The sequence below is a fragment of the Echiichthys vipera genome, assembly GCF_963691815.1.
Source record: "Echiichthys vipera genome assembly, chromosome: 14".
NCBI lineage: Eukaryota > Metazoa > Chordata > Actinopteri > Perciformes > Trachinidae > Echiichthys > Echiichthys vipera.
In genome coordinates this window covers 9642434-9656514 of record NC_139839.1, presented here as the reverse complement: position 1 = coordinate 9656514, position 14081 = coordinate 9642434, and the positions used below count along the sequence as shown (strand labels likewise).

At 40.8% G+C, this 14081-nt stretch overlaps 1 protein-coding gene across 2 annotated transcripts in view; it reads right to left on the bottom strand.

Moving 5' to 3' along the window:
* The window catches only part of gabra1 (gamma-aminobutyric acid type A receptor subunit alpha1), a gene marked incomplete at its 5' end in the record, with an annotated part of 25200 nt that extends 11692 nt beyond the window's left edge, over positions 1-13508 (bottom strand). The window contains 7 exons of one of the 2 annotated variants that reach the window (XM_083926675.1): positions 885-1037; positions 3229-3372; positions 4545-4627; positions 5931-6151; positions 7910-7977; positions 9157-9269; positions 13429-13508. In XM_083926675.1, coding sequence (XP_083782801.1) covers positions 885-1037; positions 3229-3372; positions 4545-4627; positions 5931-6151; positions 7910-7977; positions 9157-9269; positions 13429-13508 — 862 coding nt within the window. Of the gene's footprint in view, positions 1-884; positions 1038-3228; positions 3373-4544; positions 4628-5930; positions 6152-7909; positions 7978-9156; positions 9270-13428 lie in introns of those variants that run through there. The other variant, XM_083926676.1, reaches the window with a different exon arrangement.
* Between the last annotated feature and the right edge of the window lie 573 nt (positions 13509-14081).

Sequence of the window (14081 nt, the reverse complement as noted above, 5' to 3'; positions counted from 1 at the left end):
CTGAGGACTTGTCTTGTATGACATCATGATGTGTTGTTCATTAAGTCCTGACAGCGAAGACAATTTTTTTCAATATTGAAGGAAGAAAGCTGCACTCCTGGGTCATTGACAGCTGCATGTAGAAAAGTTGTGTGTCTCACAGCTGCTTCTCTTTAGTTCAAAGCAAAGTGTCAAGTATTTCATTTTAAAATTCTATCAGATGTATTACAGGACAACTACACCCGTCATGCTAGGGCTGTCGAAGTAAACACAATAATAATGAGTGAAAGCAAATTCCTCTTAACACCAATATTTTTTAATTGGGCGTATGTTCTGTGATTATGACCCTAGGCCCATCCCGTAGTTTGGGAAATCAGGAAGCGATGCAGCAGTAACATTGTGGATGGCAAGCAGAAACAAAGCTCCTTGAGCAGAAATTAATAAAGAGCCTCTTTTGAAGGGCAAATTCAGCTTCAAAGCCCTGCCAGATGGTTCACTCAACAAGACCAAAGTTATCTGCATTTACTGTCAATGTGAATTGAGTTACCACCGGAGGATGTCAAGTCTCAAATACCACTTGCTGGCCAAATGTACGGCTGGTGCAGAGAGCCCTCCTCCCCCTCGCCAAAGGCAGGCAATGCTGGATAGTTTGCACTACATTGTGGTAGTGTTACTGGTAATATTTTTAATACTTGTTACTTATTGTTATGCAACAATTTCTATCATTAGGGAACTAATGTTATGACATTTTTCTAAAAACTGTAATAGTGACAGTAAAATCACATCTGATGTCATGACATCATATCTTCCATATTTATTTTCCAAGAACAGATTTGAAACCGTCTGGTGATGGGCTCATTTCTAAACCCACAGATGTTTAGGTGAGAGGAGAGCAGACGACTCACCAAAGACAGTCCTGGCAGGGACGGACTCTCTGTTGAGCCAGAAAGACACTTGGGAGAGGATGACTGTCATGATGCAGGGTAGATATGTCTGGATCACAAAGTAACCGATTTTCCTCTTCAGGTGGAAATGGGTTGTCATAACAACATACTCTCCTGTGGTGGGCAGAAGAAAGACATCAATTCAGAGAGAATGCACATCTAAGCTTTACATTTAAATATATACATATACATATATATATATATATATATATATATATTTTTTTTTTTTTTTTCTTTATATTCTTTATTGTTTAGAATTTGATAGAATATCAGCTGTGTCAGACCACTGCTTTACTAAATAACCAAGGCACTTCAACAGAAACCTTTATTTTGTGAAAAAAAGCAGTGAACAAAATTAGAGAACACTTTCAGATACCCCCCAGTTATTGGTGTTAATCTGGCACCTGGTGACAGTTTACTTAATTGTGGAAAACACCCTATTCATCCGGAAGCTCTCCTGGTTACTTTCCAAAATGGCAAGCCGCTCTAGGGTGACTGAAACCCTTCGACAGCAGGTTTTACAGATGAAAGCCAAAGGTGTGACCCTCTCAGCCATTGCAAGACAGGTTGAGTGTTCCAAGTCTGTGGTTTCAAGACTATAGAAACTTTAAAAGGACACAGATTAATTTCAGTCCTTCAAAAAGGTAGTGTTATGCAAAGACTCTCAATGGGGAATCAGTTCAACACTGCAGCTGGAGTTGATCGCCAGTTCATTGCTGAACAGGGCAAGGATCTGCCCCGGCACACAGTGTCTTGTCATTTAAGACAATTTGGACTGAAAGCCCAATCTGCAGTGACTAAACCTCTCATCAGCAGAAATAATAAAAAGGCTAAACTTGCCTTTGCTGAGGAGCATGTTGTATGGATAGAGGAGAACTGGCTCAGAGTGCACTTCGGTAATGCGAGTACATTCAATTTATTTGTTTCTGAGGGGAAACATTATGTTTGGCGTAGGACTGGGCAAAGAAAAAAGTCAGTTAAATTATCAGGTGGAAGTTTCATGGTTTGGGGGATGTTTTCTGCAGCAGGAGTTGGGCCTCTTGTACAGCTACATGGCAAGGTGAATGCAAAAGTTTATGTGAACCTCCTTTAGCAACATGCAATACCTTCACTGGAATTGTCTCCCAATCAGCTGCAATTTTTATGCAAGATAATGCCCCCTGCCACACTGCAAAATTGAAATGAATTGAAATTGCCAGTCCAGATTCCAGATATAAACCCCATAGAGAATCTCTGCAAAATCCCAGACGAAAAAGTAATGACTAAGAAACCCATTACAGTTACCGAACTGTGGAAGCGATTGCAAGAACAAATGGACAAGATTAAATCAGAGCAGTGTGAGGAACTAGTAATGTCCTGTGGGCACAGACGTGCTGAAGTCATTCAAAGCAAGGGCCTCTACAATTCCTTTTAATTTTTTAATCCTATAGCCCTAAGAAGGTAGTTTAAATCTTCATATCTGACATTGTAGTTAATGTTCTCTAATTTTGCTAACTGCTAACTGCATATATATATTGTACTGTACACATGAAATATTTTGTACCTTTCTCTAAGTGTTTTTCTCTAAATGGTTTGTTGTGTTTTGGACTTCAGTTTTATTGTTGTTGAGATATATTGGCAGAGTTATGGATGCCATTTGTCAACAAACTCAATACCCAGGCATGGTCCATTTCATCAGTGCAGTTAGACCCAGTCTCAGAGAGAATTCAGCTGTCACAGGAACAGCACTAGGGCTTCAAAATTCAAATAAAAAAGTTCAAATAAATAAAACAGAATGCATTTATATGTCATAGCTTATTCAATCAACCTTGGTAGATGAAGTCACTTCGGAGCTTGTTGCTACCGAAGCAAAGCGTGGATTGGGGCTAGGTGCATTACTTTTTTGTCTGCAGCTTGCGTCACTGCAAACAGGTCACCCATTTTATGCTGTAATTTTTGCTAGTATCAATGGAGAAAGAAGAGGTAGAAAAGAATGGAATGGCCAGGAGGGAAATTATGAATCTAGGGCATGGCTTGTCATTTGTTAAGCGACAAACTGATGCCACATGGAGATGCAGATGAGCTGATACAGCTGTGTCGCAATTTGGAGTTTCAGTCCAGTATTTTTCGGATCAGTGGTGAATGATGAACACGTCTGAGTGTGCAATGAAAAGGACTATGCAATTGTGAGCTTTAATCTTTCTCAGTGGCTTTGACTGGGTAATGCAGTGTGAACATTAAATATGTCAAATCTATGAATTTCAATAAGGTAACAATGCACAGTAAACTTTCATTCAGAGCATGTTGAAACCTTACTGAAACCTACCTGTACTGGACTGCACCACACCAGAATCCACACTCTGTCCCATCAAATCGTACTGGTTTAATCTGGACCCATCCTCTGCCACAACCACAGACTGGGCAGCCCCTCTGGTCCACACATACACCACCTCTGCACGAGTGTAGGCATCTGACAAAGACGAACAAAGAGAAAAGTTATAAATTATTTTGCTGGTGGTCTGTTATCACGTGTTGCCTTGCAGGTTATATTTTTGGAGCTGCTAGGGATGCCAGTTGAAAAAAACCCGACAAATCTTAAATGAGGTCTCCCACGAAAATATCATTTGGTCCCTTCTTGTCTTCTCTCATCTTGTCTAGTATGCTCTCATCTGAATTTTTACCTGTCTTGTCTCATTTCCTATTTAAATATATTATTTTCTTTCACCTTGTTACAGTGCCTGCTAACCTAATCTCCACTGTTTAAACTAAGCTTCTTAAGCTCATCCTGTCCTATATTTTGGTGACTCTTCTCAAACATTTTATCATTTGATGTGATGTCGTGTCACATCATGGCATGTCATCTCTCTACTTATAAGAAAACAAACAAACAATGTCCCAACAGGACAACATGACCTTAAAACAACCAAGTCAGTCTTTTTTCCCCTCAGGCCACCCAACCTGTCAAAGCTGCAGTGTGGCTCGACCACTGCAGAGGAAAGGATGGCTTGGCTGCAGACTGCAGCATAAGGAAGAGAGCTCATCACTGAAATATTTAGGGAGTGAGTTCAATTTAAAGGGGGGGTTGAGGCTCAGTCCTCTCACTCACGCTGTGCAGCTGCCTGAAGAATGGCACAGAGACAGCGTGGTGTTCACTTTTCTGTCTTTCACTTTTGCTTAAATTTGCTTGCTTTCTCCTCCACCACCCCCTATGTTTTTCTCTTGTCTAGTTTTCTCCCTCTCTCTATTCTTGTCTCCAGCCTCCATCATTCTATCCCTTGTTATGTCTTCTCAGGGATAATTCAGGGTAGGGGTAGCTGTCAGCGGTGAGCAGCTGGTGTGATGCTCTGGAAATGTTACAAAGAGTGCTGCCTTGGATAAACACAGGTCTGTGAGCTGCATGCCTGCCAGGGTCTTGCAGGGTCTTGCAGGGCCTGGCAGGGTTGAATGGGGGGATGAGAGGGGCCTTGGCGGACAGTTCCTCCGGGAGAACAGCTGTTACCACACTGTCATCCCCTATCAGGCACTGGTGCCGGGGTCACGCCTCCAGTTGGATGAGGTAGTGACAGCATGTCAGAGAGGCATCTGTGTGTCTGTGTGGTGTGCATGTATGTAAGGTTGTGTGTGAGTGCAGAGGCCACTTACAGCTGCCAAACTTCAGTGGGCAAGCATGGGCATCCATTGGGAAGTCTTCCAGGTGCATGGGACATTCTGCTCTTACTGTCAGCCTAGAGAGATACATATCGACATGGATAGTTTTATAGACCAAAAAACAGTAGAAAGTAAATAAGTAAAAACACAGCTTGTGGCGAAGCCAGGAAGGAGGGCATAAAAAAGTACAGTGTGTTATCAGAAACATGTGATGTATTCCAATCTCTCAGCACCAAACACTGTCAAACTACAGCTACTTGCTCTCGAACCAATAGAAACGCTCCAGTTCCCTGAGCTGTGAGTTTCTATTTCCTGACAGCTTGGTGAAAAACAGCACGTCAGGCCACCCGTGACACACTAATCTCCCATCCATCCCTCATCTCGCTCATCTGTGACAGCAATATGGGCTCCGCCTCTACCCCCCTCCCCCTGCTAGTAAACATGCTAAAACAAATGTTTTACAATCCTTGCCTTAGACATCTGACGTTAGCATCACTCTGCCGTGTGCAGCAAGGTCTCTAACCGTCTCTTAGCTTTTATTTACATGCATTCATCTGATTGCTACTAAGGTGCCGTGACTGGTTCTAAACTCAGCAGGTCACACACCTTATCTTGCTGTGCAACTGTCAGGTAGCATCCCCAAAGTGATAAATCATGACAGGATAAAACTATTTTATTGTTCCTGGTGACCACTACAATGGAAAAATGTCAAGTTGTAATGAAAATGTACGTTGTACTCAGAACCTATAAATGGTTGACCATTTACTCAAAAGAACAATAAATAGATACCTATTTAAATAGAAATAGACATTTAGCAGTGAAGTGAATAACTTTTGTGTAAAAATAACTCTAGTTATAACACTATAAAGTAGAGTATTGCATGAATTCACAGTTAAACAGGATAGAAGCAATGCAATTCATTAAATGTTCATGACATTGAATAGCTTTAGAAATAAAGCTGGTAATTTCTCATTAATTCATATTAACAGCAAATTCAAAATAACAAGAGAAAAATTAACAATAAGTTGATCCGACTAACAAGTATTGTCTGTGCAGACTGATAAGGCTACAGGTGCCACACATCTCCATTGTTGTCCGAAAACACTTCAAAACATCAATTAACCACACTGTTCGACTGGGGTGACACATTCCTCCATTACCATGGGCACTGAAATTTATCAAGAGTCATGCCCACTCGCACCATTCTGGTGGCTGCTGCCAAATATGAATTAATTTGCAACTGAAAACCGTCCCTAAAAAAATACACTATTTACTTCAGATTGAGTAATATTATAGTTTCAGTGTCAGCTCAAAAACATTTTAGTCTCTGGCTCATTCTAAAGTCTTATATTGCACCAGTGTAGTAGAACCACGGCCTACCTCATGGTGTACAGCAGCGTGCCTTCTTCTGTAATTCGCAGTAGCTTGTTTGGCATGGTCATGTTGTGAGCCACCGACTTCTTGCCATTGTGGAAGAAGGTATCAGGGGTCCAGATCTTGCTGGCCATCAAATTGTTGAGACGCAGCACAGCCATGGGGCCTTTGAACTTTAACCTTTCATCCTTCCAACTCTGTCTGAAGAAGACATCAATGGTGTACTCCTACAGGTGGATGGTGAGAGGTACAGAAAAATAAAAGTTAAGAAAGAAGCAAAAAGAAAAAAGAAAATCCCCACCCCTGTAACTGTTGCTTTCCACCTCTATCTTCTACAGCTGGCTTTGGAAAGATGCTGAGTAATGCAACGTTATTTTTTCTTTTCTGCCTTTTCATGTTCTCTCATTTTGTTCTCTTTCTTGTGTCACTTTGACTCTCTTATAGTAGTCTTGGCCTAGTTCCCCTGCTGGTAACTGTCTCTTCATATTAAAGGCTCTGGTAACTATAGTGAGGGTCTAGTGGGTGGAGGTGTATGATTTTCTGACTGGTATCCGTGCTAAAAGAATGCTTCCATTGTTAAGAGTAATTTGCTATATTGCTGAAACTTAAAACATAATTATGATTTGGTAAATTGAATGCGCTACATGAAAAAAAAGGGCATCATTTGGTAGTTGGTCATTTGGTATTGCAGTGTTAGGTAAGTGCCAACAATAATAATTGTTAGAATTTATCTTTGGGGAAACGTCTTTGCTCAGTAATCTAAATTACATTTGACACAAAGGGGAAGTACTGGACACAAAATTAGGAGGACATTTCATTTTGAAGGCAGCTAATGACCATAGCTGAGAGCAGATTCTAATGGTTCCACATGACTGCCCGGCAGAGTAAAGGGAGACTATAAAAATTACAGCACAGCGTGTTTTTTTGTTCTCTTCTCCCCCCATTTCCACTTGGCCCACGTAAGTTAATTAGTATGAGCTGAAACAGAGCTTCAAGGTAATAGAGGGGGATAGGGAAAGGCTGAAGATGGAGAAAATGTTCTTTGGCTCTTCCTTCTGGCCTTAAGACAGCAGCAAAATAGTCCTGGCCCGCATGTCAGCCAGTGCAATTAACTGAGATTATGTCAAATAGAGTACAACACTTCACGTGTAGATAACAGGAGTCGTTTTTTTTCCAAGTGGTAAAGGAGAGGCAGTGAGACATTTGGATGGGATTAATTGGTTTCCAGTGCACAGAGTAAAGATCACATGCTTATGTTTGAACATCCCATGGCTTTTTGTAGGTAGCATGTTGACGAAGATCAAATAAACCATTTATATGTGATGACTCATATTTTGATATTTCAACGTTGCATTTTGATTTGATATTTATATATATATAGCTTCTTTTTTTTGCGACCACTGTTGAATCATCTCATCATACTGAAGTATTTATCAAGAATATCAAAAAGGGATGCAACAACAGCTTGACCTTCCAAATCACCTAACATGCAACTAAATTACATTTTTTTTAAAAGAGGTCAGCAGCTTCAGCCCTTGAATATATTCACGTTTTTGAGCTCTGGATTTTTCAGGGGAGACAGATGAGTATGTGTATACTTCTGAAATATAAATACTGTATCAACAAGCTCAACAAACATACTATTTGGGGCTGTGTTTAATGTTCCAAAACAAATAAACAGAGTTTGGGGTCAGAGTTTAAAGCATATTTCAACCTCCACATAAAAGTCACATGCAGTCACATGCAGTCATATTTATGCGTAGGGGTGGCATTTATATATAGTGGGATTATGAACCATGCACCAGAAAATACATTCCACACATGTGACAGTTTTATTAACACATCAGGAGTTAATGGGATGAATCATCAAATTATTTTACAGCTTAGCGACCATTGTGCCCAGAGAGGTTAGAAGACAGGGGTGAGGGTGGAGGGACAGGGGCGGGAGAAACTACTGACATTTACAGGGGCAAAAAGAGACTTACCATGTCATGGTCCGAAACTGGCCCAATACTAGTCACGAAAATGTCAGTCTTGACTTCAGTTACACGCTCTGTTGAAGCAGGAAATTGCCAGAGTGAGTGACTATCAGTGGCATTCATTAGCCCCTAACTACCTGTTAATACAAGACCACCCGGCTGAAGCCTCTGATTCATTCAATCCATTCAATGTTACTTTTAACACACACACACACACACACACACACACACACACACACACACACACACACACACACACACACACACACACACACACACACACACACACACACACACACACACACACACACACACACACACACACACAAATAAATTAGAAAAAAACACCACAATAAAAAAAACCCATTTTGGATGTCGATAACCATTTCTGCTGGTATTGGTTTCAGTGTCAGCTCCATTACCCGGACAGTGGTTCAATCTCTTAATAAATTTGCACATTGCTGTGTTACTGAAAATATGCCACTGTGGTCTCAAAATGGGTCCACTCTGGATTGGATTGGAGGGGGTGGCAGAGGCGGTGTGTGTGTGTGTGTGTGTGTGTGTGTGTGTGTGTGTGTGTGTGTGTGTGTGTGTGTGTGCGCGCGCGAGAGTGTGTGTGCGTGTTTGTGTGAGGGTTCATTTCTTTTGATTCTGAAACTGAAATATGACAGCATGATTTATGAATGACACTCATCATAATCCATAATTTCTTCCCCTTGGCTGCTGAACTTTAAGCAGGCCTGGTTTTTATTCGCATGTCTGTTTGATGCCTGCTGTATCACACTGTGCGATCCTCAGTGTCCTTCACACACAAATTCTCACATTATCTCGTCACCTTTTACTCGATGTTTCTTTCTCTTTCTCTATTTCTCTCATTTTGCATTTCTGGATTTGTCTCAGTCTCCCTGCCATTCTGTTTCTCTCTCAAACAATGGACAGTTGACAATAGAGCAGCCCACACAGTAAAATGTCACTCACTCTGTTATATTAAACGTGCTTGCTCTATGACATTTCACTGTTTCATAAAAGCAGCAGGGAAAGAACAAGTCTCCAGTTCTTCTTTTTTTTATTAAATCATCAACCAGGATCGTAATGTGACATAGTTATATTATATTACTATGTGTAGTGATGTGGAAAGTACATAAAGCTATTTGTGGAAGCCTTTCAGATGATATTTGCATATTTAAAAAAAAAAAAAAAACCTTCAGTCACCACGAGGGACAAAAGACAGTTAATGACTTGGGTTTACTGACCTCCTAGTCCTGGCCTGAGGCGATTGTCATAGCCATCCAGAAGGCTGTCTAAGATCTTGGTGAACACTGTAGTGTTATCTTTCTGTTCATCTGTCATGCCGTTCTGCCCAGAGCTGGCAAAGCAAAGAAAAAGATTTGAAGTCATCACAACTAGAGTCCAAAACCACAGTCAAAACAGCCAAAAGAGTAAGAACAAACTGAATATGAATCATATATCAAAGACAAAAAAGGGAGGATCTCTGCTCTGTTGTTAGCAAGACAGCTCTGTTATAGCACAGGGACGGCACAGAATGCATCATGATCACATTGTGAAGAAAACGGTCAAATCCCGTATGACACTGACACATTTCGCTGTTGTTGCCAATACACAATTCACAGTGTGTGACCATAAAGTTTTAGATAATATTGATATGAAATGAATAAGCAAGTGATTGCAATATCCCACAAGGCCTAATTATCCTGTATCATCCCTTTGGAGAGTGTGGCAAGTGTTAAAGTTATTTTCATCAGTGAAATGTAAAACTGGGCATGCAGAGCACAAATATGCATGCGCACACACACCCACACGTAGGCACAATCTCACAGCAAGAGAGAATAGAGAAATCATAATACATTATTTATACCTTAATATGGTCTCTTAGACCACAAAGGCCTTACTGAATGTGCTCTTTGAACAACATGAAACAAAAATACTTAGAGCAGTGCCGAAAACAGTCACAATCAGTCATTTTAAGAGCAGTTTGTAGCATCTCCGAGCAGAAATATTTCAACGCAATAATAATCAGGAATACAGCTCCTAATTACATTTTCTTAAGGCAAGATGCCACAGGAATGTTTGGAGAGTATGTGTGTGAATGTGTGTGTTTGCATTCCTGAGTCAATGCATGCATGTACAGTAGGCTGGGTCTATACGTACATATGCAAGCTTGTGTACTTATTCATGCATATGTTTGCATGTGTATTAGTGATTATAATATTCAGATGGAACTCTCTCACAATATATTGCATGCCCCTAAGCAGTCATCATCTCCTCCTTTTATGCTAATACAGTTTGGTGTGATTGCATGCTAAATAAACAGCAAGTGTTTGGAAACAAGCTCTGCAAGCTGAATGGCTCCAAGGAGATCGAGGGGTCATCAAGATTATTTTGCAGGGACCTGCAACGGGTGGGAAGGAAAAGTAGGAGAGATGGCTGGAGAGAGAGTGCCGTCTGAAGAAACATGTGAGAAAAGCTCAGAAGAAAAGACAAAGTGGAGAAAAAAAAGATGGAGATAACTGAGATGTAGGAGGGGGGGATAAAAAGGCAGGAGAGCGAGGCTGGGAAATGGTGAGAAAATTGTTAAGTGAAACTGGTGAGCTCACGTTCAAAGCTGTGGGATTGTGGCAGATCCTACGGCTTTGAATGTGAGGGTTAATGCGCATCTCTCTGCCACCAATTTCCCTTAATTCACAAGCGTCCATCTATCTGCCAAGAAGAAGAGAAACCTCTGAAAACCAAAGCCACCATTAAAACCGTAGAAACTGTGATGAGCAATTTTGCTTTGCATCAGTCTTGGAGGTAACAGCTTTGAAATACTCAAATTCAAAACAATAATTAATCTGTTTTGTTCAGGTCTGGGAAGCCAATTATGTATAAATACAGGAAGCATGAATCACATCCATGGGAATACAGCTGAGACTAAAATAAAACACAACCACCCCAATTATTATGCATACTTTTTATATTTATTTAGGCATTTCCAATTTGCCAAATCAGACCAAGACACTCAAACAGGTTCTGGTCTGCCCCGAGGGTCACAATCAACGTGTTTAACTGTCCACCAACAGTGAAAACAAGCCAGGATGCCCATTAGTTCTTTCAAGCTCGATAATAATTAAAATATACTTAACAGGAGGAAAAACAAGGGGAAAAACATCAAGTCATTAATAATCAGAGGAATAAAACATTGAAAATGACACTTCATTTGTTAAAACAAAAGAGCCCACCGTGTATTTTTTGAATGATAGTAATCGAGATACCGACAAGTCAAATTTCATCACAACCAAACAGAAAACCACCTTTTTTTGGATGGGATTTAAAAGCATGTCTTTTTTTTTTAAAGATAGACATTTTTTACAGTGTATATTGTAAACATGGGTGGTGATGGGGTTAGGGTTGTATGTCAAGGAAAAGAAAAGAAAATGAAAAAGGTTCCAGGGAAGAATAAACATGTTTATCAGCCAGGGGCCACTTCCTCATAAAACATTGTACACCATCCCCATCTACAGGTCATCCGAACAGCAACAGTGCCGTTCACACTCACTCTGCCAATGTCTTTCTTTCGCTGTCTCTCCATTTCTCCATTTTACTGTATGTCTTTCTCTCTCTCTCTCTCTATCTCTCTCTCTCTCTCTCTCTCACTCAATCCCCTTCTCTCTCGTCACTCGGATATCTAATTATAAGGCAATTTCTTTCGTTGGCAACATACTGTAGCAGAGTGCTAGGTCTTCCTGATTACCGTGTCTTGTTGAAATCCCCAAGGTGTGTGGTGTGTGTGTGTGTGTGTGTGTGTGTGTGTGTGTGTGTGTGTGTGTGTGTGTGTGTGTGTGTGTGTGTGTGTGTGTGTGTGTGTGTGTGTGTGTGTGTGTGTGTGTGTGATTCTGTATTTGACTTCAAAAGGGGGACTGGATTATACAGTAAATCTTTGGGTGATAATTGCTTTGCAGTTTGCAGTGACAGTTCCTCAGTAAAGTAATCAGTACTTTTACATTTTCCTTAATGCGCTCAACACATCAAACCCAGCAAATCAAACCGTCCATTTGCTAGTCTGTACATCTCAAACCTTAGCTACAGCTGTGATTAATCAGTTAGATCAAATCAGAGTGCAATCATGACGTTTTGCAGTGTGTCACACATTTAAAATGGGACAAACTCTGTCTATGTTTTTGCTCAGGGCATGTAAGATGAAACGTGTACTGTATAGATCTGTGTTTATGTGTTGTCACTGAGAGAGAAGCAAGCTGGACCATCTAAAGACAGCACCATTCAAGTCAAATGCCTGTGACAGTTCTACTGAATTATTCAACCATGCAGAAAAGCCTGATCTCTTGAGTCTCTCCAGGATTTTCCAAAGGAACCACAATGAGATGAGAACTCAAACGATCTCATGCTGTTGCAGCGGCTAATGAATTGTACTATTGTTTTATTTGTTGATGTTTAACTGGTCGGCATGTTTATTTACTGTAATACGATGTCAAAGTTACCCACATGAATCCAAAGAGTGTAGACGGATTATGATGTTTTTGAAGTATACTACACGTGAATGGCCGCCATTGAGTGCTACCTTGAATCATGTGGGAATGAATGTAGATGACACACAACAGTGGATCAAATCGCTGTTATCTCTTATCTGCTGATTCTCTCTCTTTCTCACTCTGTTAGCCTGCTTCTAGTTCATCATACAAACCTGTTGATGAAAATATTTTGCCTCGTTAGGTGACATCCGACATCTCTGTGTTGACATTGAGTGTGTGACTTTACATCCACCCTACTATCCCCGCAGTCACTGTCTGAAACACGTGCACAAATCTGTGCCAAAAATCCTGATGCAGCGCAAATCATCTTCTGTACACAGCCCAGGTCTGACAACTGAAAATGTAGTTGTTGTCCTACAAGGCTATGGAACAAAAAATGTCTACCCTAATATGGATAGTGGATATTTTGGCTCCTCATCTCCCTATCCGTGTTGCACTTCTTATTGTCTATATGCAGTTATAAGCACAGCCACAGTCCTCTGGGGATGCCCCAGTTACAACCATAGTGAATATGCTCTGCAAGGGTGTAACCGAATACACCAAACAATAGGAAGGACGACTGAATTTCAGCTCAGCAGGTGTACCACTGTTTGCCCCCTTGGCTTGCTGACTGCCTGACTGATTTCCTGACATATCGTTTGCCCAATTGACCATTCAGCAAGCTCTGAGACCAGCATTAAAAGGTAATTGTCCTCCATCACAAAAACTGCATTCAATATTTTGCCCAATGCAGCGTGATCTTCACAGTCTGTCCTCCAAATGTCACTACGTGCAAGTGTCGTGTTCCAGTAATATCTTGAACATATATCGTAGGCAATATTAGAAATCGACTGAGCGTTTGTCTCAAACCCTCCGTAAGGCTTCTTAACCAAGTCATATGAACAGTTTGCATGATGTGTGGCTTTCAATTATTCATAATTATCAAACCATCCACTGTAATACACAGGTATGCATTTGTAGGTTGAAGTTTGTTCTTACCTTTTCGCAAGCAGTACGTTGTTGCTGACAAGCAAGCAAGTACACAGACACAGAAAGGCCGTCCTGCTCCGTCCACACATAGTTGCAATATGAGGACCTTTCACTGTTGGAGGTCAAAGAGAGAGAGAATGAACAGCATTGCCAAGTGCCAGTGGTCCACCATTAACCCAAACATTTTTGTCACATCAAGTATCAAACGTATAGATTTAGAAACAAACATAAGTCAGCGTGGAGGTTTGTTGCTCTATGAGTTAATTGGTCCTGCTTAACATCTCCTGCAGATACACTGACAGCACATGAATCAAACCAAATGGCCCAATGCGTATGCATTGGGCCATCACATGCCACTTGACTCATGCACCCCTCAAATATTTTACATCATCTTTTTTAACGATGTGTCACATTGACAGAGCCATATTCTGCACCATATGTGGGAGACCGTTTTTTAAAAGCTGCTAAGCATTTCAGAGATCAGAAAGGGACCCAGTGGAAATTCGACTTTCATAACTGACACTCAACACACACGCATAGGATATGGCTGCATCTGTAGCGCATAATAATTAAGACGAAATAAGGCAACACACCATTGACCACACAACACCCTGCGTGAGCTTGTAGCACCTGTACACAGCATATATCATGTAATGTTAAAC